This window comes from Apium graveolens, chromosome 8 (assembly GCF_009905375.1).
Source record: "Apium graveolens cultivar Ventura chromosome 8, ASM990537v1, whole genome shotgun sequence".
NCBI classification, from domain to species: domain Eukaryota; kingdom Viridiplantae; phylum Streptophyta; class Magnoliopsida; order Apiales; family Apiaceae; genus Apium; species Apium graveolens.
This window is the reverse complement of record NC_133654.1, coordinates 217,670,969-217,694,780: the sequence shown is the minus strand read 5'-3', so window position 1 is coordinate 217,694,780 and position 23,812 is coordinate 217,670,969. Positions and strand designations below refer to the sequence as shown.

At 34.7% G+C, this 23,812-nt stretch overlaps 1 protein-coding gene across 1 annotated transcript; it reads right to left on the bottom strand.

The window, feature by feature from the left end:
- Positions 1-316: 316 nt before the first annotated feature.
- Positions 317-2,546, bottom strand: LOC141680342 (uncharacterized). The gene is made up of 3 exons (XM_074486596.1): positions 1,980-2,546; positions 1,119-1,671; positions 317-792 (listed from the first exon to the last, which is right to left on the bottom strand). The coding sequence occupies exons 1-3, from the start codon at positions 2,544-2,546 to the stop codon at positions 317-319; spliced, it is 1,596 nt and encodes a 531-aa protein (XP_074342697.1).
- Between the last annotated feature and the right edge of the window lie 21,266 nt (positions 2,547-23,812).

Sequence of the window (23,812 nt, the reverse complement as noted above, 5' to 3'; positions counted from 1 at the left end):
CCATATAACGCCTTCTTTAGCTTGTAAACTTTATTTTCTTCACCTTTCTTGATAAATCCTGGTGGTTGATTGACATAAATTTCCTCCTGAAGGACACCATTCAAAAAGGCTGATTTCACATCCATCTGAAATAACTTCCACTTCTTCTGGGCTAAAAGAGAGATTAGTAAACAGACTGTTTCAAGTCTTGAAACAGGGGCAAAATTTTTCGTAAAGTCTTCTTCTTCTTTTTGTTTATATCTTTTGCCACTAATCGAGCTTTGTGCTTGTTGACTGAACCATTTGGATTCCTTTTTGTCTTGTATACCCACTTTACTCAAATGGGACTTTTATTAAGTGGTAAGTCAGTAAGCTCCCATGTTTTATTTTCTTGAATAGAGTCAAACTCTTCTTTCATGGTCTTTCTCCAAATTTCTGTCTGATTTGCTTCGACAAAAGAAATAGGATCTTCTCCTGCAAAGAAAGCAAATAACATAGCTTCATTTTGTTCGATTTCATCAGTTACTTCATACAATTCTCGAAGACTTCTCGTTTTTCTTATCGGGCTATCAGGCTGATCATCAGTTTCTTTAGTTTCATGTATTGCTCTATCATCTTCAAGTGAAAAGATTGGATAACTTTCTTTTTCGATGTCAACATCATCAAAAGCAGAATTTTCATCAAATCGAACATCTCGACTTATCACCACTTTCTTTGTTACCGGATTATACAACTTGTACGCTTTGCTTCTTTCACTGTATCCAATAAAAATACACTTTTCTGACTTGTCATCTAACTTGCTTCTTATTGCATCTGGAATATGAGAGTAAACAACACATCCAAAGACTTTTAAGTGATGGACATTTGGTGTTTTTTTCCATACCAAACTTCATGCGGCGTGTGATTATATAAAATCTTAGTTGGTGATCTATTTATAAGATAGATTGCACAAGAAACTGCCTCTGCCCAAAAAATTTACGACAGATTCTTCCTTTTGAGAAGACATCTTGCCATCTCCATAATTGTCCTGTTTTTTCTTTCACATACACCATTTTGTTGAGGCGTATGCCTGGATGTTAATTCATGTCTGATGCCATTATCTCTGCAGAATTTCTCAAACTCATTTGAAAGATACTCACCTCCACGATCAGTTCGTAAGGTTTTAATTTTTAATCCAGTGACATTTTCAACTTTCACTTTAAAATCTTTGAACTTCCCGAAAGCTTCTGATTTTTCTTTCAGACAATATACCCAAACTTTACGAGAGTAATCATCAATAAACGAGATAAAATAACGATTACCTCCTAAAGAAAAAATTGACATCGGGCCACAAAGATCAGAATGTATGAGTTGTAGTGGCCTTTTTGCTCTCCAGGTTGGCTGAGATGGGAAAGGAGTTCTATGTTGCTTTCCAAGCTGACATGTCCCGCACACATCATCAAGATGATCAATCTTTGGCAACCCAATCACCATCCTCCTATTCGAAAGCATCTCCAAGTTTGCATAGTTTATATGACCATATCTATCATGCCATAACTTGGAAATTCTTTTGTCAATTCCAACAAAACAAGACATATCATGATTGTGAAGTGTCAGTGAGAAAAGATTATTTGAACTCATTCCAACTCTAGCAATGATTTGATTCTTTTTTGACAAGTAACAAGCCATATCAATAAAATGAATATCATACCCCTTTTTCAAAAGATGCCCAACACTTAATAAATTATTTTTTAAGCCAGGAAAAAATAAACTTCTGACATCTTTTCAACCTTTCCTTGTTTTGTTTTAAATTCTATTTCACCAACACCACTAATTTGGTATGATTTTCCATCTCCAAATTTGACTTCTCCATATTTATTTTCAACTAATTTGGAAAACAAATTTTTGTTACCTGACATATGCTTGCTTGCGCCACTATCGATGTACCAGACATCTTCACAATTTCCTCCGTAAGATACTAGCAGTAAGGTATCCTCCTCCGGCTATTTATCTTTACTCACCAGATTAGCATTATGTTTCCCTTCTTCTTTATACCAGCACTCACTTGCCAAATGACCAGGTTTATGGTAGTTAAAACATTCAAAGTAACCACGTCCTCTTCCTCTTTGATTTTCACGCCCTCGTCCTCTTAGTGATCCTCTAAAACTTTGAATCTTTTTTGTTCCGTTCCATCCATTATTCTTACTTACATATCTTCCTCTTCCACGAAAATTTCTTCCTCTTCTACGACCACGATCTCTGCTTTCTTGATTATTAAAATTATTTTTGCTTTTTAAAGACAACTTTGAATGGAGTGCTCGATCCAAGCTTAACTCTTTTTTATTTTTATTTAATCTTTCTTCATGAGCTTGCAGGGAGCCCGTGAATTCATCGACTGTCATGCTATCCAAGTCTTTAGATTCTTTGATACCTACAACAATGTAATCAAATCTAGAATCCAAAGAGCGCGGAATTTTTTCAACAATACGAACATCACTAATAGTTTCACCATTTCTTTTCAATTCATTAACAATAGATTGTACTCGAGAACAATAATCAGAAACTGATTCAAATTCAGTTTTACTCATACCTTCAAATTCCCTTCGAAGAGTTTGCAAGAGAACTCTTTTTACCTTTTCATCTCCTTTGAAGGAATTTTCCAAAATTTCCCAGGCTTGCTTTGCAGAAGTAGCAGATGTTATTTTCTCCCAAGCCGCATCATATGATTGCACTCCTTGGTATATCCAAAACAAGGCTTTCTGATTCTTCTTTCTTGATTTTCTCAGATCTTCTTTCTGCACTTGTGTCAGCCTTTCTTCATCATCTAATTCAGTATAACCTCTATCAACTATATCTCATTCTTCTTGGGAACCAAGGAGAGCCTTCATATGAATACTCCATTTTCCATAATTTTCTTTATTTAACTGGGGAACAAAAGAAGCAGGGATAGAGGTATTCATTTTGGCAAATTCTGGGCTTTGAAAATGAGATTAGGGTATAAGGCTCTAATACCAATTTGTTTTTACTGAAAGAAGAAGATAATACAAATTTTATTGATCATTACTGCTGATTTTCATAATCAAATACAACTGAAGGTTGGAAGCAATATATAGCCAAACTTTCAAGCATGATTTAATGTTTACATTTAATCTTCTAGACTAAATTCAACTCACCGACTCTTTAATTTTCAAGGTGAATACATGAATCTTATCTCCTTACAAATCATTCTAGAAAATCCTAGAATATAATTTATTTTTCTTGATTCTTGATGAGCAAATTAATTTAATCTAACAGTTCAAACCCTTTGGCAATGAAGTATCCGTCAATCTGACTGTACTAAGTTCGAGGAGCTTGTTTCAGGCCGCCGTATAAGGCTTTTTTCGATTTGTATACTTTATTTTTTTCACCATCTTTCACAAAATCTTGTGGTTGCTCAATGTAAATATCCTTTAACACAATTTCATTGAGAAATGCTGATTTTACATCAACTTGATATAAATACTAGCCTTTATGTGCATTCAGGGCAACAAGAGTTCTAAGAATATCAAGTCTTGCCACCGCGGCAAATGTCTCCCCAAAGTCAACACCGAGTTGCTGTTCATAACCTTTAACCACGAGCCTTGCCTTATTTTTGTTAATAGTTGCGTCCTAGCTATGTTTTACCTTGTAAACCTGTGGCGCCCTCCAAACCCGGGTCAGAAGTTTGGGGTCCACTCACACACCTTAATTATAACCTGCTTATAACAATAATAAAGATAATAATAATATGCAATGACCCTACTTACCAACTACCAAGGATCGCAACAGGTTAAAGTATGCATACAAGCCAAACACATCTACTTATATTACAAACCGTTCAAATCCCAACCATTCAAACTCAAACTGAGTATTAAGCATTATTACAATTTTTTTTTAAACTTAAATTATTCCAAAAGAAGCCTGCTAGCTTAACTCGATCAACCTAAACCCCTAGCTCTCGCGCTGGACTGGGGATCCTCGCTACCAACTTGTTCCTTTTTAACTGGAAAGAATATAAATAACATCGCACAAATGAGCTAACTATCTCAGCAAGTCACCATGACAAAACTGAGAATAATGATCATCAGGTAAATATGGTTATGATATCAAGTGAACAATGGATTATGATTTAGAATTGGATATTATACTTTTATTTTAAAAACCAAGGTTAGGCTGCTGATCAGTCACGCACTAACCCCGAGCAAAGCACACAGCATTGCTCTAACTACTGGATCCAAGGCACACATTGGCCTAACTTGACCATTATATGGTCTGACCACGAATCTGGTCCACAATTTTATAAAAACAATCCAATTCTAGCATAATAACAGAATAAGCAATAATAAACAATAAACAGAATCATTAACAACATTGGATGTTTCATAATGAAATGGTTTCAGAGTTCATGAGGATCAATATGGCATTTTCAAAGCTTAGCTATTGGGTAATGAAAGAATTGGATAACAAATGAATCAGTGTTTCAAGGTTTCAATGATTTTGCCTTTCAAAACATAGGATACAATGGTTGGAGTGTGTGGGTAATTCGATTCAGTGTTCGGTATTTAGTTTGTATGTATTTGTGGAGTAGTATCGTATACTTGAGGTTCATATTCGGGTATGCAATAATCAATGGCTTAGAAAGAATAGGGTTTACGGCTCAAGAGCAATAACTGGAATCAGGGTTTGGGTTTCAGTGCTTCAAAGCACTTGCAATATCAACAGGACTACTAAGTACTACAATATCTCGAGAAAGTTCAGAACACTTGCCTGATGTTAGCTTACTACACTGTACTCGCTTCCAATCTCAACCGTCTCACTCCTCAACTACCTGTTTCCCTTTCCTACGTCTTGCCTCTTCTGCTCACATATTAAAAACATCTATCAATATTCAACTCATATGATTCTATTCAACACATACTTCTATCTACCCTTCGTTTCACCCAAATCCGATTAACGGATTGAAAGTTATGTAATGAACAAGTAAACATCGAATATACAGACCGCCAGTCAACCAACAAGTCACATATAACACATAATACGTCACATAATCAATGATATATCATTTATAAAGAAGTTTCGGGTCATAAATAGGCTTTCTGGTATTTAAAATGATTTTTAAAACATTATTCGGAATTAAAACGGGTAGTTGGATCAATTTCGAGGCAATAAACATGGTTCGATTGGCCAATTCTGGCTTTGAAACAATTTTATAATAATTATCGAGCCTTGGAAATAATTTAGAATAATATTTTAAAGCTCGAAACTATTTTTCGGAATTTTTTTAAATCATTTTTAAATAATTAAATCTAATTAAATAATTAATTAAAATCGATTAATAATTAATTAAATCAATTAATCAATTAATTTTTGAATTAATTGACCAATTAATCAATTAAAATTAACTGAAATTAATTAACTAATTAATTCAGATTTATTTTTGAATTAAAAATAATTTTCGGAATTAAAATTATAATTTTTAGAATTTTCAGAAATTAAAACCGAATTTTTATAATAAAAATAAATAGGAAATATGATTTTTAAACATTTTTAAAACAGGAATCCTAGATTTGCAAAGTCTGGAAACTTCAGGGACCAAACTGCATCGTCCCCAAAAGTTCAGGTATCAAACTGCAATTTTACACCCCCGTCGCCGGAAAATGCAGGGGTTGCCGAGAACACGATTCCGGCCTCCTCACCTTACCACAAGCTCCAGATCACATCTACAAACTACCGGGAACACAACCATACAATCAAAACAACCTAACAATCCCTGAGTTGGCCGGAATTTGGCCGTGAAGTTTGCCAGTTTCCGGCGAACTTCGAAAATATTCAAAACTCAACTCCCTTCTCTACAGACCTCGTTGATTCATGAAACTTATACGACTGGATTGCAAATTTCCCAGAGAACACAATCCACTATACCACAACATCTATCTATTTCAGAATAAGAAACCCCCAAATTTCAATTCAGAACATTCATACGGGTTATAAACCCTAATTTTGAAATTCGAAAATTAAACTCAAATTTGAACATGTTATTGAACTCCAAATCAGACGTATAATATATCAAAATCATCAGGAAAATAAGCTCTACAATATACAATCATCAAATCATACAAACAATCATCCGAACAAAAATTCATATTTTTAATAAAATTAATTCGAAAATAAATAAAAATATAGAAAATAAACCTTGATTTCTGCAGTAAAACGAAGCTCAGAATCTGATAGAATACTTCAAATCCTTTGGATTGAGTACTCGAGCTTTCAAAACAGAGATCGGTAACGCCTTCGTTTTGCTGTTTGATTCTTAGAACAGTTTATGAAATTAGGGTTTTTTTCTGAAAATTATATAATTATCTGTCTGCAAATGATTTTGATACGAAATAAAATACGGGAAAAGGCTATTTATAATTACGGAAAATTAGTATCCCGTTGGATCATTCCGGATATAAAACGGTACGTTTATTTATAAAAACTGATCTAATCGGTATCAGTTTTCGGGATAATTATCCAGATCAGTACAATTTGTACTGCGGTCTTGGTCTCAGCGCCTGGTTACACGTATTACGAGGTGATAATTGTGATAGTTTAATAAAAAGCTCCCGTTTATCGAAAATAAGGGTTTTATTGATTTACCGAAATGAATATTGTATCAAAAATGTTGCGCCGGGACCCGCGCATAACAAACCGTACGCTGGATCGAAAAAGTCGAAATATGGAATATGCTCGGAATATTACAATTAGGTTAGGAAGGAGTTCTCGGAAGAGTTTCGGGTTCGAAAAACGTAACAACGGATGACGTCGGTTGGTTCCCGTTTTAATAAAATAGATTTTAAATACCCGGAAAAAGATTTTATAAATTTCATATGATTCTTATAAATTCATAAATCAATATAAAAATAATTAGGAAGATATGACAATTATATATATTTTATTTTGTACATATAAAAATTAAAATACTCAATTAATATTATTTTTGAATATCCAAATAAGATAACACTTAACAATTAATTCACAGAATAGATACTGAACACATATAATAATTATTTAATAGCAAAATAATTACACGATATATCCCGGATATTACATCCTTCCCCCCTTAAAAGAATTCTGTCCTCAGAATCTCCTAAGAAAACAAGTGAGAGTACTTTTCTCTCATATTACTTTCTAACTCCCAGGTTGACTCTTCAACCTTTGGGTTTCTCCACAATACTCTTACTAACTTTACTACTTTATTCCTCAATACTTTCTCTCTTTCCTCTAGAATCTCTATCGGGCTCTCTACATATGACAAATCTGTCTGAAGCTCTATTGGCTCATATTCTATTACATGCTTGGAGTCTGGATTGTACTTCTTAAGCATCGATACGTGAAAAACATTATGAATGTGCTCCATGTGCGGTGGTAACGCCAATTTGTAAGCTACTTTGCCAATGCGCTTTAGGATCTCAAAAGGTCCGACATATCTTGGGCTTAGCTTCCCTTTCTTTCCAAACCTCGTTAGTCCTTTCCATGGTGATACTTTCAGTAATACCAAGTTTCCTTCTTCAAATTCCATGTCTTTCCTTGACTGGTCTGCATATTTCCTCTGACGATCTTGTGCGGCTATCAATCTCTTCTGGATAATTTCAACAATTTCCTTTGTCTGCTGTACCAGTTCAGGTCTAAGTATCTTGCGTTCTCCTACTTCGTCCCAGTACACTGGAGATCTACATTTACGTCCATAAAGGGCTTCATAGGGTGGCATCCCAATACTGGCGTGATAACTGTTGTTATAAGCAAACTCTACCAGAGGTAAATGCTCGTCCCAACTTCCTTTAAAATCAATAGCACAAACACGTAACATATCCTCGATTGTCTGGATCATTCTTTCACTTTGGCCGTCTGTCTGGGGGTGATAGGCCGTACTCATATTCATTCTTGTTCCTAAACATTCTTGAAAACTCCTCCGAAATCTTGAATTAAATCTTGGATCTCGATCAGATACGATAGACACAGGAACTCCATGACGAACTACAATTTCCTTTAGGTACATATGGACCAACTTGTCGAGCGAAAATCTTTCATTTATAGGCAGAAAATGAGCTGACTTGGTAAGTCTATCCACTATAACCCAAATGACATCATGATTAGCCCTTGTCCTTGGTAATCCAACTATAAAATCCATGGCGATATGTTCCCACTTCCACTCTGGAATCTCCAATGGCTGTAGCAATCCGCTTGGTCTCTGATGCTCTGCTTTAACTCTCTGACAGATAAGATTTGCTAACCCATTCTGTAATTTCCCTCTTCATATCTGGCCACCAATAATTTTCCTTTAAATCCCTGTACATTTTGGTACTCCCCGGATGGATGGAATATCTTGAACTATGCACTTCCTGCAAAATTTCATTCTTCAGCTCCGTTACTGGTGGAATCCAAATTCTAGAAGAAAACCTCAAAATACCTTGATCATCCTTTTGTGTGCATAATTCTTCACCTACCAAACGATTTATGTCTTGATCCATTATATCTTCCTGACATTTCTTTATTTTCTCCAACAATTCCGGCTGGAAAGTCATACTGTACACTTTAGCTTCCTCAGGCTTGCAAACTCTAATCTCCAATTCCAATTTCTGAAATTCCTTATATATCTCTTCAGGTACTGATAGTACATTCAACCTTTCCTTTCGACTTAACGCGTCTGCTACAACGTTCGCTTTACCGGGATGATAATTAATCGTGCAATCATAATCTTTGATCAATTCTAACCATCTCCTTTGCCTCATATTAAGTTCCTTTTGGGTGAATATATACTTCAAACTTTTGTGATCTGTATAAATCTCACACTTTTCTCCGTAAAGGTAATGTCTCCAAATCTTTAAAGCAAACACTATGGCTGCTAGCTCCAAATCATGTGTAGGATACTTCTGTTCATGTGGTTTCAATTGCCTTGACGCATACGCAATCACCTTGTCGTGCTGCATTAGAACACATCCTAATCTTTTGTGAGAAGCATCACTATAAATTACGAAATTCCCTTGATCGTCTGGAAGTGACAAAACAGGTCCGTGATTAATCTTCGCTTCAACTCCTGAAAACTTCCCTTGCACTTATCGTTCCATATAAACTTTTTATTCTTTCGGGTAAGCTTTGTCAATGATGTCGCAATCCTTGAGAAATTCTGGACGAATCGACGATAATATCCCGCTAATCCCAAGAAACTTCTTACCTCGGTGGGTGTTCTCGGTCTCTCCCAATTCGTAATTGCTTCGATCTTTGCCGGGTCCACTTTGATCCCTTCGTTACTGACTATATGTCCTAAAAACTGAACTTCTTGTAGCCAAAATTCACACTTCGAGAATTTAGCATATAACTTCTTTTTCCTTAAAATCTCTAAAGCTGTCCTCAAATGTTCCGCATGATCCTCTTCCATCTTCGAATAAATTAAAATATCATCTATAAACACAATAACGAACTTATCCAAATACTCCTTGAAAATTCTGTTCATCAAGTCCATAAACGCTTCCGGGGCATTGGTCAATCCAAAAGACATTACTAAAAATTCATAATGTCCATACCTCGTTCTGAAAGCTGTCTTTGGTATATCTTCTGGCTTGATCTTTACTTGATGATATCCCGATCTTAAATCAATTTTGGAGAAGTACTTGGCTCCCTTCAATTGGTCAAACAAATCGTCAATTCTAGGTAACGGATACTTGTTCTTGATTGTAAGCTTGTTGAGCTCCCTATAGTCGATACACAGTCTCATACTTCCATCTTTCTTCTTGACAAATAATACCAGTGCACCCCATTGGAACATACTGGGTCTGATTACTCCTTTCTCCAACAGCTCTTGCAATTGCTTCGCTAACTCTTTCATCTCAACGGGCGCCATTCTATACGGGGCCTTGGATACTGCATCTGTTTCAGGTGCTAAGTCGATTGCAAATTCAATTTCTCTATCTGGAGGAAGTCCTGGCAATTCGTCGGGAAACACGTCTGGAAATTCATTCACTACTGGAATATCTTCAAGTTTTGCTGGCTCCTGACTTTTGTCAATCACATATGCTACGAAATGCTCGCATCCTTGCCGTAATAACTTCTTGGCTTGAATCATTGTTAAGAACTTCTTTACTTGCTTCTGGCCCTTGAACGTTACTATCCTTTCATCTGGAGTTTTCACCATTACCTTCTTATTTCGACAATCTATCTGGGCATCATGCTTAGATAACCAATCCATCCCTAATATAACGTCAAATTCTCCTAACTTAAATGGTATCAAATCTACACAAAACTTACTACCAGAGATCTCAATTTCATAATTCCCACAAACTTGATTAATAGATATACGTTCTAGATTTGCTAATTCCACCGTCATTATTTCATTTAAATACCCAGCTGGACAATTTAACTTACTAAAAAAATCTTATGACACAAACGATCGAGTGGCTCCCGAATCTATTAACACTTTAGCACAGAAAGAATTCACAGTAAGCGTACCTGCCATGACATCCGTATCCTGGATAGCATCCTTCACAGACATGTCAAAAACTCTAGCCCTTGGAGTCTCATTCACTGTTGGGATAGATCCCATAATCCTCAATGTATTGCTGACTGGGGCTGGTGTCTTGCAATCCCTGGCCATATGTCCTGGCTTTCCATATTTGAAGCACGTAATTCCAATGGCTGGAACCTTTATTGCTGGATTCCGGATAGGCTGATCCTTATTTTCTGGCTCTCTTGCTGGCTGATTTCGGCACTCCCTCGAATAGTGCCCTTTCTGGTTGCATTTGAAACATACCACATTCAACTTATTACAAACTCCTCCATGCTTCTTTCCACATACTTGACAATCTGGAAAAGTTAGTCTCAACTGATTCGGCTGATTCGCATTAACTGGACGGTTGCCCTGGCCTCCGTCGCTTGCATTTTGTCTCTTGAAATTAAAATTTCTCCCTGGCTGAAACTTGCCTTTCTTAACATTTGGAAACTTCCCTGGTTGTGACTGACCTTCATTCCCTTCAAATCTCCTTTTCTTACTTTCCTTCTCCTTCTGTGACATCTCACTTTCCGTCTCCGCGATCATGGCCTTCTGTACCACTCCTGCATAGGTCTCCAATTCAAAAATAGCTACTTTCCCTCTGATCCATAGCTTCAAGCCTTGCTGGAATCTCTTAGCTTTCTTCCTGTCAGTATCTACATACGACGACACATACCTTGACAATTCTTCAAACTTACTTTCATAATCTGCCACCGACATATTCCCTTGCTTTAATTCTAAAAACTTCAGCTCCATCTGATCTTGGACAAACTGAGGAAAATACTTTTCTAGAAACAATTCCTTAAACCTCTCCCAAGTAATAGCATATGTACCTTCCAATGTCTTCACCATCTCCCACCAATAGGTGGCCTCGTTCTTCAGATAGTAACTTGCAAATTCAACCTTCTGTTCTTCCTTTACTTTTACTAAGGCAAATGCCTTCTCTATTTCCTTTAACCAAACATTTGCTTCAATCGGCTCTAGGGAACCCTTGAATTCTGGTGGGTTTATCGCCTGAAAAGTTTTGAAGGTTACCTGGGGATTGGTCTGCCTTTGTTGTTGTTGTGCTAGGTGAACTGTTTGTTGGCCCAAGATTTGAAGAATTTGGGCTATTGCTGGGTCTATGGGTCCTGGGTTCACATTCGGGTTTGTATCATCTTGGTTGTTATTTTTGTTGTTGTTGGTTTCTTCATTCTGGGTGTTGGTGCGGGTATTTCTTCTAGGAGGCATTTATTCTATAACCACAACAACACCGCTCCGCAATTCTATCTCTGGATCTCTGACTCAACTCCAAGGAAACTCTGGTCCTGCTAGCCTCTCAAAGTCCTCCATCACCTCAGTAGCCCAACCCATCAGTGTATCAGGGCCTCTGCCAGGTAGTGTAGCTCCATGTAGCCTAGCCTCAAGAACCCTTCGTGTCACATGAATCTCCTCTCGAAGCTCCCTCACACCACGATCAACATCTGTGGTCCTGATGATATGCTGTAACTCTCTGATCTGAGTCAACAAGGAATCACGCTCCAATAGAAGAGCCTCATACCGGTAGTAAGGAACTGGGGGCAATGTGGACTGAAATGGGGCACTCGCAACGGAATGCCCAATGGAATCTGAATCAGCTGGTGGGGGTCCTCTGATAGGTCGCCTCATGCCTGGGGGTGGAATAGCCTGCAGTGGTACGGGCTGCAATACAGGTAGAGGTAGAATAGCCAATGCTGGTGGAATGATAGGACGTGGATCCGATGATGGCACTCCAACTGAAGGCTCTGAGTGATTAGCTGATACGGGAATAAAAGAGTCAGCCATCACTGCTATCTGAAATCATATTGCAATATAAGAATCTCGAACCACGACGTGAATTATACTAATACCTGTTATACCGAACCACTCAACCTCTCGATGTTCTATCTTTCTATTCCTTACTTCTAATCCTAACCCTCTACCCATTCCCGTCAACCTAGGATTGTGTCAGTGACTTATAACCTGTAGCTCTGATACCAAACCTGTGGCGCCCTCCAAACCCGGGTCAGAAGTTTGGGGTCCACTCACACACCTTAATTATAACCTGCTTATAACAATAATAAAGATAATAATAATATGCAGTGACCCTACTTACCAACTACCAAGGATCGCAACAGGTTAAAGTATGCATACAAGCCAAACACATCTACTTATATTACAAACCGTTCAAATCCCAACCATTCAAACTCAAACTGAGTATTAAGCATTATTACAAATTTTTTTCAAACTTAAATTATTCCAAAAGAAGCCTGCTAGCTTAACTCGATCAACCTGAACCCCTAGCTCTCGCGCTGGACTGGGGTTCCTCGCTACCAACTTGTTCCTTTTTAACTGGAAAGAATATAAACAACATCGCACAAATGAGCTAACTAGCTCAGCAAGTCACCATGACAAAACTGAGAATAATGATCATCAGGTAAATATGGTTATGATATAAAGTGAACAATGGATTATGATTTAGAATTGGATATTATACTTTTATTTTAAAAACCATGGTTAGGCTGCTGATCAGTCACGCACTAACCCCGAGCAAAGTACACATCATTGCTCTAACTACTAGATCCAAGGCACACATTGGCCAAACTTGACCATTATATGGTCTGACCACGAATCTGGTCCACAATTTTATAAAAACAATCCAATTCTAGCATAATAAAAGAATAAGAAATAATAAACAATAAACAGAATTAATAACAACATTGGATGTTTCATAATGAAATGGTTTTAGAGTTCATGAGGATCAATATGGCATTTTCAAAGCTTAGCTGTTGGGTAATGAAAGAATTGGATAACAAAGGAATCAGTGTTTTAAGGTTTCAATGATTTTGCCTTTCAAAGCATAGGATACAATGGTTGGAGTGTGTGGGTAATTCGATTCAGTGTTCGGTATTTAGTTTGTATGTATTTGTGGAGTAGTATCGTATACTTGAGGTTCGTATTCGGGTATGCAATAATCAATGGCTTAGAAAGAATAGGGTTTACGGCTCAAGAGCAATAACTGGAATCAGGGTTTGGGTTTCAGTGCTTCAAAGCACTTGCAATATCAACAGGACTACCAAGTACTACAATATCTCGAGAAAGTTCAGAACACTTGCCTGATGTTAGCTTACTACACTGTACTCGCTCCCAATCTCAACCGTGTCACTCCTCAACTACCTGTTTCCCTTTCCTACGTCTTGCCTCTTCTGCTCACATATTAAAAACATCTATCAATATTCAACTCATATGATTCTATTCAACACATACTTCTATCTATCCTTCGTTTCACCCAAATCCGATTAACGGATTGAAAGTTATATAATGAACAAGTAAACATCGAATATACAGACCGACAGTCAACCAACAAGTCACATATAACACATAATACGTCACATAATCAATGATATATCATTTATAAAGAAGTTTCGGGTCATAAATAGGCTTTGTGGTATTTAAAATGATTTTTAAAACATTTTTCGGAATTAAAACGAGTCGTTTGTTCAATTTCGATGCAATAAACAGGGTTCGGTTGGCCAATTCTGGCTTCGAAACAATTTTATAATAATTATCGAGCCTTGGAAATAATTTAGAATAATATTTTAAAGCTCGAAATTATTTTTCAGAATTTTTTGAAATCATTTTTAAATAATTAAATCTAATTAAATAATTAATTAAAATCAATTAATAATTAATTAAATCAATTAATCAATTAATTTTCGAATTAATTGACCAATTAATCAATTAAAATTAACTGAAATTAATTAACTAATTAATTCAGATTTATTTTCGAATTAAAAATAATTTTTGGAATTAAAATAATAATTTTTAGAATTTTCAGAATTTAAAAACGAATTTTTATAATAAAAATAAATAGGAAATATGATTTTTAAACATTTTTAAAACAGGAATCCTAGATTTGCAAAGTCTGGAAACTTCAGGGACCAAACTGCATCGTCCCCAAAAGTTCAGGTATCAAACTTCAATTTTACACCCCCGTCGCCGGAAAATGCAGGGGTTGCCGGAGAACACGATTCCGGCCTCCTCACCTTATCACAAGCTCCAGATCACATCTACAAACTACCAGGAACACAACCATACAATCAAAACAACCTAACAATCCCTGAGTTGGCCGGAATTTGGCCGTGAAGTTTGCCAGTTTCCGGCGAACTTCGAAAATATTCAAAACACAACTCCCTTCTCTACAGACCTCGTTGATTCATGAAACTTATATGACTAGATTGCAAATTTCACAGAGAACGCAATCCACTATACCACAACATCTATCTATTTCAGAATAAGAAACCCCCAAATTTCAATTCAGAACATTCATACGGGTTATAAACCCTAATTTTGAAATTCAAAAATTAAACTCAAATTTGAACATGTTATTGAACTCCAAATCAGACGTATAATATATCAAAATCATCAGGAAAACAAGCTCTACAACATGCAATCATCAAATCATACAAACAATCATCCGAACAAAAATTCATATTTTTAATAAAATTAATTCAAAAATAAATAAAAATATAGAAAATAAACCTTGATTTCTGCAGTAAAACGAAGCTCAGAATCTGATAGAACACTTCAAATCCTTTGGATTGAGTACTCGAGCTTTGAAAACAGAGATCGGTAACGCCTTCGTTTTGCTGTTTGATTCTTAGAACAGTTTATGAAATTAGGTTTTTCTCTGAAAATTATATAATTATCTGTCTGCAAATGATTTTAATACGAAATAAAATACAGGAAAAGGCTATTTATAATTACGGAAAATTAGTATCCCGTTGGATCATTCCGGATATAAAACGGTACGTTTATTTATAAAAACTGATCCAATCGGTATTGGTTTTCGGGATAATTATCCAGATTAGTACAATTTGTACTGCGGTCTTGGTCTCAGCGCCTGGTTACACGTATTACGAGGTGATAATTGTGATAGTTTAATAAAAATCTCCCGTTTATCGAAAATACGGGTTTTATTGATTTACCGAAACGAATATTGTATCGAAAATGTTGCGCTGGGACCCGCGCAGAACAAACCGTACGTCGGATCGAAAAAGTCGAAACATGGAATATGCTCGGAATATTACAATTAGGTTAGGAAGGAGTTCTCGGAAGAGTTACGGGTTCCAAAAACGTAACAACGGATGACGTCAGTTGGTTCCCGTTTTAATAAAATAGATTTTAAATACCCGGAAAAAGATTTTATAAATTTTATATGATTCTTATAAATTCATAAATCAACATAAAAATAATTAGAAAGATATGACAATTATCTATATTTTATTTTGGACATATAAAAATTAAAATACTCAATTAATATTTTTTTTGAATCCAAATAAGATAACACTTAACAATTAATTCACAGAATAGATACTGAACACATATAATAATTATTTAATAGCAAAATAATTACACGATATATCCCGGATATTACATCCTTCCCCCTTAAAAGGATTTTGTCCTCAGAATCTCCTAAGAAAACAAGTGAGGGTACTTTTCTCTCATATTACTTTCTAACTCCCAGGTTGACTCTTCAACCTTTGGGTTTCTCCACAATACTCTTACTAACTTTACTACTTTATTCCTCAATACTTTCTCTCTTTCCTCTAGAATCTCTATCGGGCTCTCTACATATGACAAATCTGCCTGAAACTCTATTGGCTCATATTCTATTACATGCTTGGAGTCTGGATTGTACTTCTTAAGCATCGATACGTGAAAAACATTATGAATGTGCTCCATGTGCGGTGGTAACGCCAATTCGTAAGCTACAATGCTTACATGGAACAAAGAGATTTCTAAACTTTTTTTGAGGTATTGAGTCTTGCGCGGTTCCTGGACTACCATCACTTACAGGACTGGATTGATTATCTCTTGGTGTCGAAGGAGGTTTTGTGTCGATACTTTCATCTTGTCCAGGAGAGTGTGCATTTTCAACATTAAAAATAACATGTTGTTGGACTTTCTTTGCTTCCCAATTCCAAGCAAAATTTTCATCAAATATAACATCTCTTGAAAAAATAACCTTTTTATTTCTTAAGCTATAAAAATGATAGCCTTTATATTGTAAGCTATAACATAGAAAAATACATTTTTCACTTACTTCATCCAACTTTCCTCTTTAGGCACATGACAATAACATATGCATCCAAACACCTTAAAGTGATTAACTGATGATTTCTCTCCCTTCCAAGCTTTGAATGGGGTCTGATTTTCAGGAGCTTTAGTAGTACATCTATTAATCAAATAAACCCGACATATGAACAGCTTCAGACCAGAATGATTTAGGCAACCCTTTCTCGTATAACATTTACTTCACCATTTCTTCAATTGTCCTATTTTTTCTTTCTGCTATCCCGTTTTGTTGAAGAGTATAACTAGTCGTAAATTGTCTTTCCAAACCATATCTTCACAGAATCTTTTAAACTCCTTTAAATTATATTGGCCACCTTGATCACTTTTCAACTTTTTAATTAGGTAGCCACTTTTTCTTTCAACTAATTTTTGCCACTTCTTAAATATTGAGAAGACTTCAGTTTTTCTCTTCATGAAATACACCCGATAATATCTTGTATAGTCATCAACGAACAATAAGAAATACTTGTTTCCAGCTTGTGAAGTAAATCTCATAGGTCCGCAAACATCAGTGTGAATCAGCTCAAGTGGTGCTTTAGCTCTTCACGCATTTTCTTTTGAAAATGTGACACGATGTTGCTTTCCAAGAACACGTCCTTTTGCAATGTTTGGAAGGCCATACACCATGTTTTTTTGTTGCAATATCTTCAAGTTTTGAAAATTAAGATGTCCAAATCTTTTATGCCAAAGTGACGATTCATCAGTAATTTGAATCTTCAATGCAACATCCAAACTTTTTGAATTTTTTAGAGGAAAATTTCTATTTTTTCCATTTTAACACTTGCTATAGTCTCATTGCTTTCACCTTTGTCGAAATTTCTGCACTTACTTTCTTGAAAGAAAATACGATAACCATGCTCCATGAGTTGTCCTACACTTGAAAGATTTTGTTCCAAATCAGAAACTAATAAAACATCTCTAACATGCTTTGCACCTTTTTTGGTTTGAGCAACAATTGTACCCATTCATTTAGATTCCACCAATTGCCCATCTTTAATTTTGGTGTAGTAGATGGATACATTTCAGCGAACATACTTTTTTCACTTATCATGTGATTACTGCACCCACTATCAATATACCAGGCATTTCCAATGATTTTGGATGCTTGAGAAGCATAAAACATAGTTCCCTCGACTTCTTTTTCTTCGGTGAAATTTGCTTGTTTATTAATCTTTACCAGGCACTCCTTTTCAACGTGTCCAAACTTTCCCCAATTGTAATAACCCAAATTTTAGGACTTTGTAAAACGTTGAATCAATAGTATTTCTGACGATCAAGAATTTTTTTTGAGCACACACACTATATAAGGGTATTTAAATTAAATTACGAAGTTGATATTATGAGTGTATGCACCAAAGGAGTCTATGTAAAAGTCGTTAGTTCTCCAAGAAAATCAATATTTTAAAACGACCTTTTTTTTACGAACTATCGATGAATACAAAAATCTCATTACGACCAAGGATTTAAAATCATACGAATAAAACCCAAGTACAAGATTACAAAATATAAGAATTCATAAGAAACGATTACCCCGCAAATCACTTACGAAGATTTACCACAATTACGAGGAAGCGGCCAAGTAAGTACGTAAGTGAATAAATAAATGAAACAAACCCATGCAAATTCACATGCAAAGCATGCAAATCAATTATTATAAAAGCAAACAAGATTTGGTGATCAAATAATGTTCTTGTTAAAAAGCATAGTAACTTGATTGAGTAAATAGTAAAGATGATGGTGCATGTGTACTTAGCTAGCTTGTAGCTTTAGAAGATGAGGCCATACTTCTTGAATTCTACAAGATATATACATATATATACATCACTAAAAAGTGACCAAGGCCAAACAAGCAAGCAAACAACTCTCTCTCTCTCAAAGAAGCTTCATTCGGCCCAAAGAAGAAAAAGAGGAGGAGAAATCCAAAAACTCAAACTCTAGCCATGGATCAATTCCCTAATTAATTCTCAAGCTTCCATTTTACTAGATTAAGGTAAAATAAATCTTTCAACCCATTTTCTTCAATTTATCATAGGTAAATATATTGTTAAAGATGATGATGAATAGTTACCAAATAGTAATAATAAGTTATTTTGTTGATTTCTTGGTTAATTAAGGATCTTTATGCTCATCTAAGGATATATCAAGCATCATTCATCTAAGAGAGACCTTCCAAGAACCCAAGAAAGGTAAAAAAACTTTCTTTCAAACTTTATTCAGTAAGAACATTTCCAAGAAAATTATAGATCTTGGATGTAGGTTAAGTTGTAGTGGTTATGTGTTGGTTTGATTGTTGTGAATGGATTAATTTCATAGAGATGATATTGATGAATAAAAACCTTGAGTTCTTGAGATAACTAAGTTTTTAAATGGTTTATTATTGGATATTGGGTAATTAGTAATGAATTGGTGTTAATCAAAATTATGTATCGTAACGACTATGTCATTATAAATTTAATGGTGCAATGTGAAGTTTGTCACTACGAAAAGGATGGATCCTAATATCAACATACGACTTGTAATATTAAAATTGTTTTTTGTCTGAGTATTTTTATCTCCAAGATAAAATATAAATTTAAGCACCCCTCCCTTTGCTCAACGGCTATCCTCTAGTTATGTGTGTAGTGTAAGTATGTATAAAAATAACACGAGCGTGGAATATGTTGGGAATTTTCGTGAATGACTCATTGTTAGTTGATAACCAACTAATGAACTTCATTAATATGATGCCTTGAATGAGCCAAATAAAATCCATACGAGTTATGTTGAAACGTGAAGTTAATACTCATTTAAGCAGGCTTAACATGTGTTATCAGAGCCGATAATATCATGGAGTCAATGTTTTATGGTACTTAAGTCCATAATGATGCGTGAGTGGGATAATATTAAGTGGAATCCCAAAGATCAAAGAGGTGGATTATCCCTATATAGGCATAATGATGATATACATTATATTATAAGTAGGACTAGATTGAATAGGTGGACTTTCAGTGGGCTCCTAAAATAAGCAAAAAAGGTGGGTTATTCTAGTACTTCCATTATTCATTGGACCTGTAGAGTAGGTAGACTTCCACTGGGGTAACATTGGACTAGGCATAGTAGGTGGACTTCCATTGTGGTATGAAGAATAATACACTATATGGCGAAACTGCACAAAGTCAAACCTTCGATTGGCATGACCATCGGGTCACTTCCGGGCCAATGACCGGAAATGAGCGTTATATGCGTCCTGGATCCCCTAACCTGAAAATTCATGAACCTGTCCCTACCCCTGAACCAGAATACTTTTTCACTCTAGTACCCTTTCTTAACATTGAAAGAGATTCGCCGAAAATCGATAAATTCTTACTTTAATTTTTTTTAAAAGTTAAAAGATAATGAATAATATTTTATATGTTAAAAAATGATTTATGATGTGCAATATTTTATTAGACAATTTCAAAAGGTGATATCAGTCGTCGATTCTAATTTTAAGTTGATCCTATTTTTTTTATATTCTTATAAGTTATCCATTATCTTTTTATTTCACGTCATGTGTTTTACTCTATTTCTTAGCTTATACTCACTTGAGGTTATGGAGAAAAATACAGTGAAGCGGATTTTAAAAAAAACTCACCGATTGAAGGAAAAATCAAATTAAAAATGGAGGGGATTAGCTGAAATTCTGTATGAGAGGGTGTATTTTAATTCTGTATGGTGCCTATAGGGGGCCATTATATTAATCTAAGAGTTTAGATTTGTTTGTAGTTTTCAGTTTAAGACTTATTTCTATTTAAACAAATGCCTAGATATATATTACTTATACCGACTCTCAATATTATTAGTTTATAAATATTACATTATCTTCTTATTTTTTGAATAATATCTGATCATATCATAAAATATTCAAAATTATGTCAATAAAAAATAGATTCTCCTCTATTAATTTTAAAAAGTATAAAAGAAAATTATAATATCCTAAATTTAAAGTATGTCAATGAAAATTATACTATTCTGTATATATTTAAAAAACTGTCAATGGGAATTACAATATCTTCTATAAATTTTTAATAAGATACACAATCTTAATGGATTTGAAGATATATTAGATAATACAATCTTTCTTGAAAGTTCTAGAAGCTACTAAAACTAGTGAATCACTATGTTGTTTACATTTTAAAATCAACTATATATAGACAAAATTATCTCATCAAAAGAACACATTCTTGATGATATATCCTATATACTAAGATTAATTTAGTCACAAGCCATACACCCACAAAATCTTAGTTATTTCTTTAGTGAATTAGCGACAACATAGCTAAAGGTACCAACAGGTTTATCTTGCATTTTGCCTTTTAAATCTTTCTTCTTATTTTAATGCCATAAATTTTGTATATATCACAATTAAAAATTTATAGTTGTGAATGTATATAATCAAACTTAAACTGTTAGTTTTTTTTCTTTTGTGCTCACAGGTTGACACTCAAATTTGAAAGATTAGTAAAGCTTTTAGCCTATAACGAAGAAGGTACATGTTTACATCTCTCATTTTTGATATGGTTAAGATGCTATAATAAGTTGGTATTATTTATTTATACTTTGCAGTTTGCAATATCATTTCATCTTTTTGATTAGATCTGATTATTATAGCTTTGATATTCTGTAACTCAATTTAATATCTTGGGTAGAAAGAGCGTAATCTTTTAATTTACATGAAAACATGTATATTATTATTCAATGCTATTTATTTACTTTAAATTATATTACATATAAATCTTGTGTGTAGAATATTATTTAATCATTTTTTCTTTGTTTTCTTTTATATATATTAATATTTATTTTTAGGACCATACTATACTATTAAGTCACGAAGTCTTGTATTTTAGTAAGTAAAGTTTTTAGAAAAAGAGTCTCATTTGTTAATTAAGTCTAACGGTAATTTTACATTCCTCCCGTCAAAATTTGTTATTATGAAAACACCCTTAAAATGAGGCAATCACCTATTTGAGAACTATTTTTAATTTGTCTTAGTCAATCAACTAGCATGAAATTTGATATTTTGTTATTTGTCTTTGGTTCACATATGTTATTCAATTTGAATGAATTATTCCTTATAAGTTTTAAACCAACATTTTACTTAATTCTTTTTGTTATGTCATTTCATTTAATTAGCTTGCCCCATATGCATGCAGCTTTTGATAGTATGCATATATGCATATACTATGAGTATTCAATATTTCTTTCTCATAGAGTCAATTTAAGTCAATATACATGTCAGATTTTATGGATTTAACTAATAGCGTATGGATTTATTCTATTGGAAAAATTTGTAGAGTTTTACTCATGAAAAAGTTCCTTATATTTGTTATTTGTCTTATTGTTAGGAATATATGTGCATTAGTTTGATGATATGTTTAACAAAACACTTAAGTAGAAAACTAGTGTTTGTAGCCTCAACGGATAAGACCATTTTGGCTATCCGTTGATGGTGTAGCTTTACTTAGAAATAAGTCTAGTGTTGTAGCACATTTCAGTCTCTGAATTTGAGATATAATTCTTAAATGTTGAGGGAAATTATAAGTCATGTTGACTACTAGAGGATATGCAGATAGGAAGGCCAATTGTAAATATTTCATGCCTTGTAATTTTGTATAAATGAAAATGGTGTCAACGGATAACTTAAAAACCTTCAACGGATGAGAAACAAAGCTTCAACGGATGTCTCTAAAGCTTCAACGGATAACATCCTTCAACGGATGAGTGCATCAACGGATAGAGCTTCAACTGCTAACACATCAACGGATGAAGCCATCAACGGATGAAGGCTTCAACGGATGTTCTGTTAGATAGCAGTTGACAAGTGGTAGTTGTACCTACAAACAGAGGCACATGGGTTGACAGAGACAACTGAGATGTGGTAGCCTATTTCAGGAACATCAGAAAAAGCAGCCGTTCTACTCTAGTATAAAGAGGCAATAGTCAACAATACACTGGAGTAAAATGGAGAAGAAACAAGTGGAGAACTTATTTTATAATTGTACTTTTTAACTTTGTCTTCACTTGTAAACTTGGTAATATATAAACCAAGTAGCAGCTAGTAATTAGATAAGAATTTTTCCTGAGCTGTTTAGAAAAATCTTGAGAGAAAAATTATCTAGTTTGTACTAGGACGCAGCTGTGATCAACTTCTTGAATCACAGATTTTCTGAAATACCATCTCTGGTGGAACAACAATCCACCAGAAAAGTTTTTAAGGTCTGTTGTGTTCTTTACATTAGTGTTTGAATATATATCTGTCTGTATTAGCTTAAAGCAATTCATACACTTGTTTATCTTAAACACATAGCCTTTGAAACTGCTCAAAACTTGAAAAAGTTTTGAGATTTACATTCAACCCCCCTTCTGTAAATCTCATTATTAGTTCATTAGGAATAACAATTGGTATCAGAGCTAGCTCTTGACACACAAAGAGTTTAAAGATCTTGGAAACTAACAAAGATGAGTAAGAAGGATATTGGAGTAAAAATCCCAGTTCTTGACAAAGACAGTTATCACCATTGGAAGGTGAAAATGCACCTTCATCTACTCTCCCAAGATGAAGGTTATGTAAACTGCATTGAGAATGGTCCTCACATTCCCCACAAAGTAGCCACAGTTGCTACGGCCACAATTGCTGTTGGTCAATCCATTCCAAAACCTAGAGCAGAATGGACAATGGAAGACACAGAAGAAGTCCACAAGGATAAGAAGGCTATGAACATTTTGTTTAATGGTCTTGACAACGATATGTTTGATAATGTGATAAATTGCACAACTGCCAAAGAGGTTTGGGACACAGTTCAGCTACTGTGTGAAGGTACAGAACAAGTAAAAGAAAATAAAATGCAGCTTCTCATTCAACAGTATGAGTATTTTCATTTTGAAGAAAATGAATCTTTAAATGACACATTCAATAGATTCCAAAAGCTGTTGAATGGACTGAAGCTGTATGGTAGAGTGTACCAGGTGAAGGATTCAAATCTTAAATTTTTAAGATCCTTGCCAAAGGAATGGAAACCCATGCCTGTCTCCTTGAGAAAATCTCAAGATTATAAGGACTTCACTCTTGAAAGATTATATGGAATATTGAAGACTTATGAACTAGAGCTGGAACAGGATGAGGTATTGGAGAAGGGAAGAAAGAAAGGAGGTTCAGTT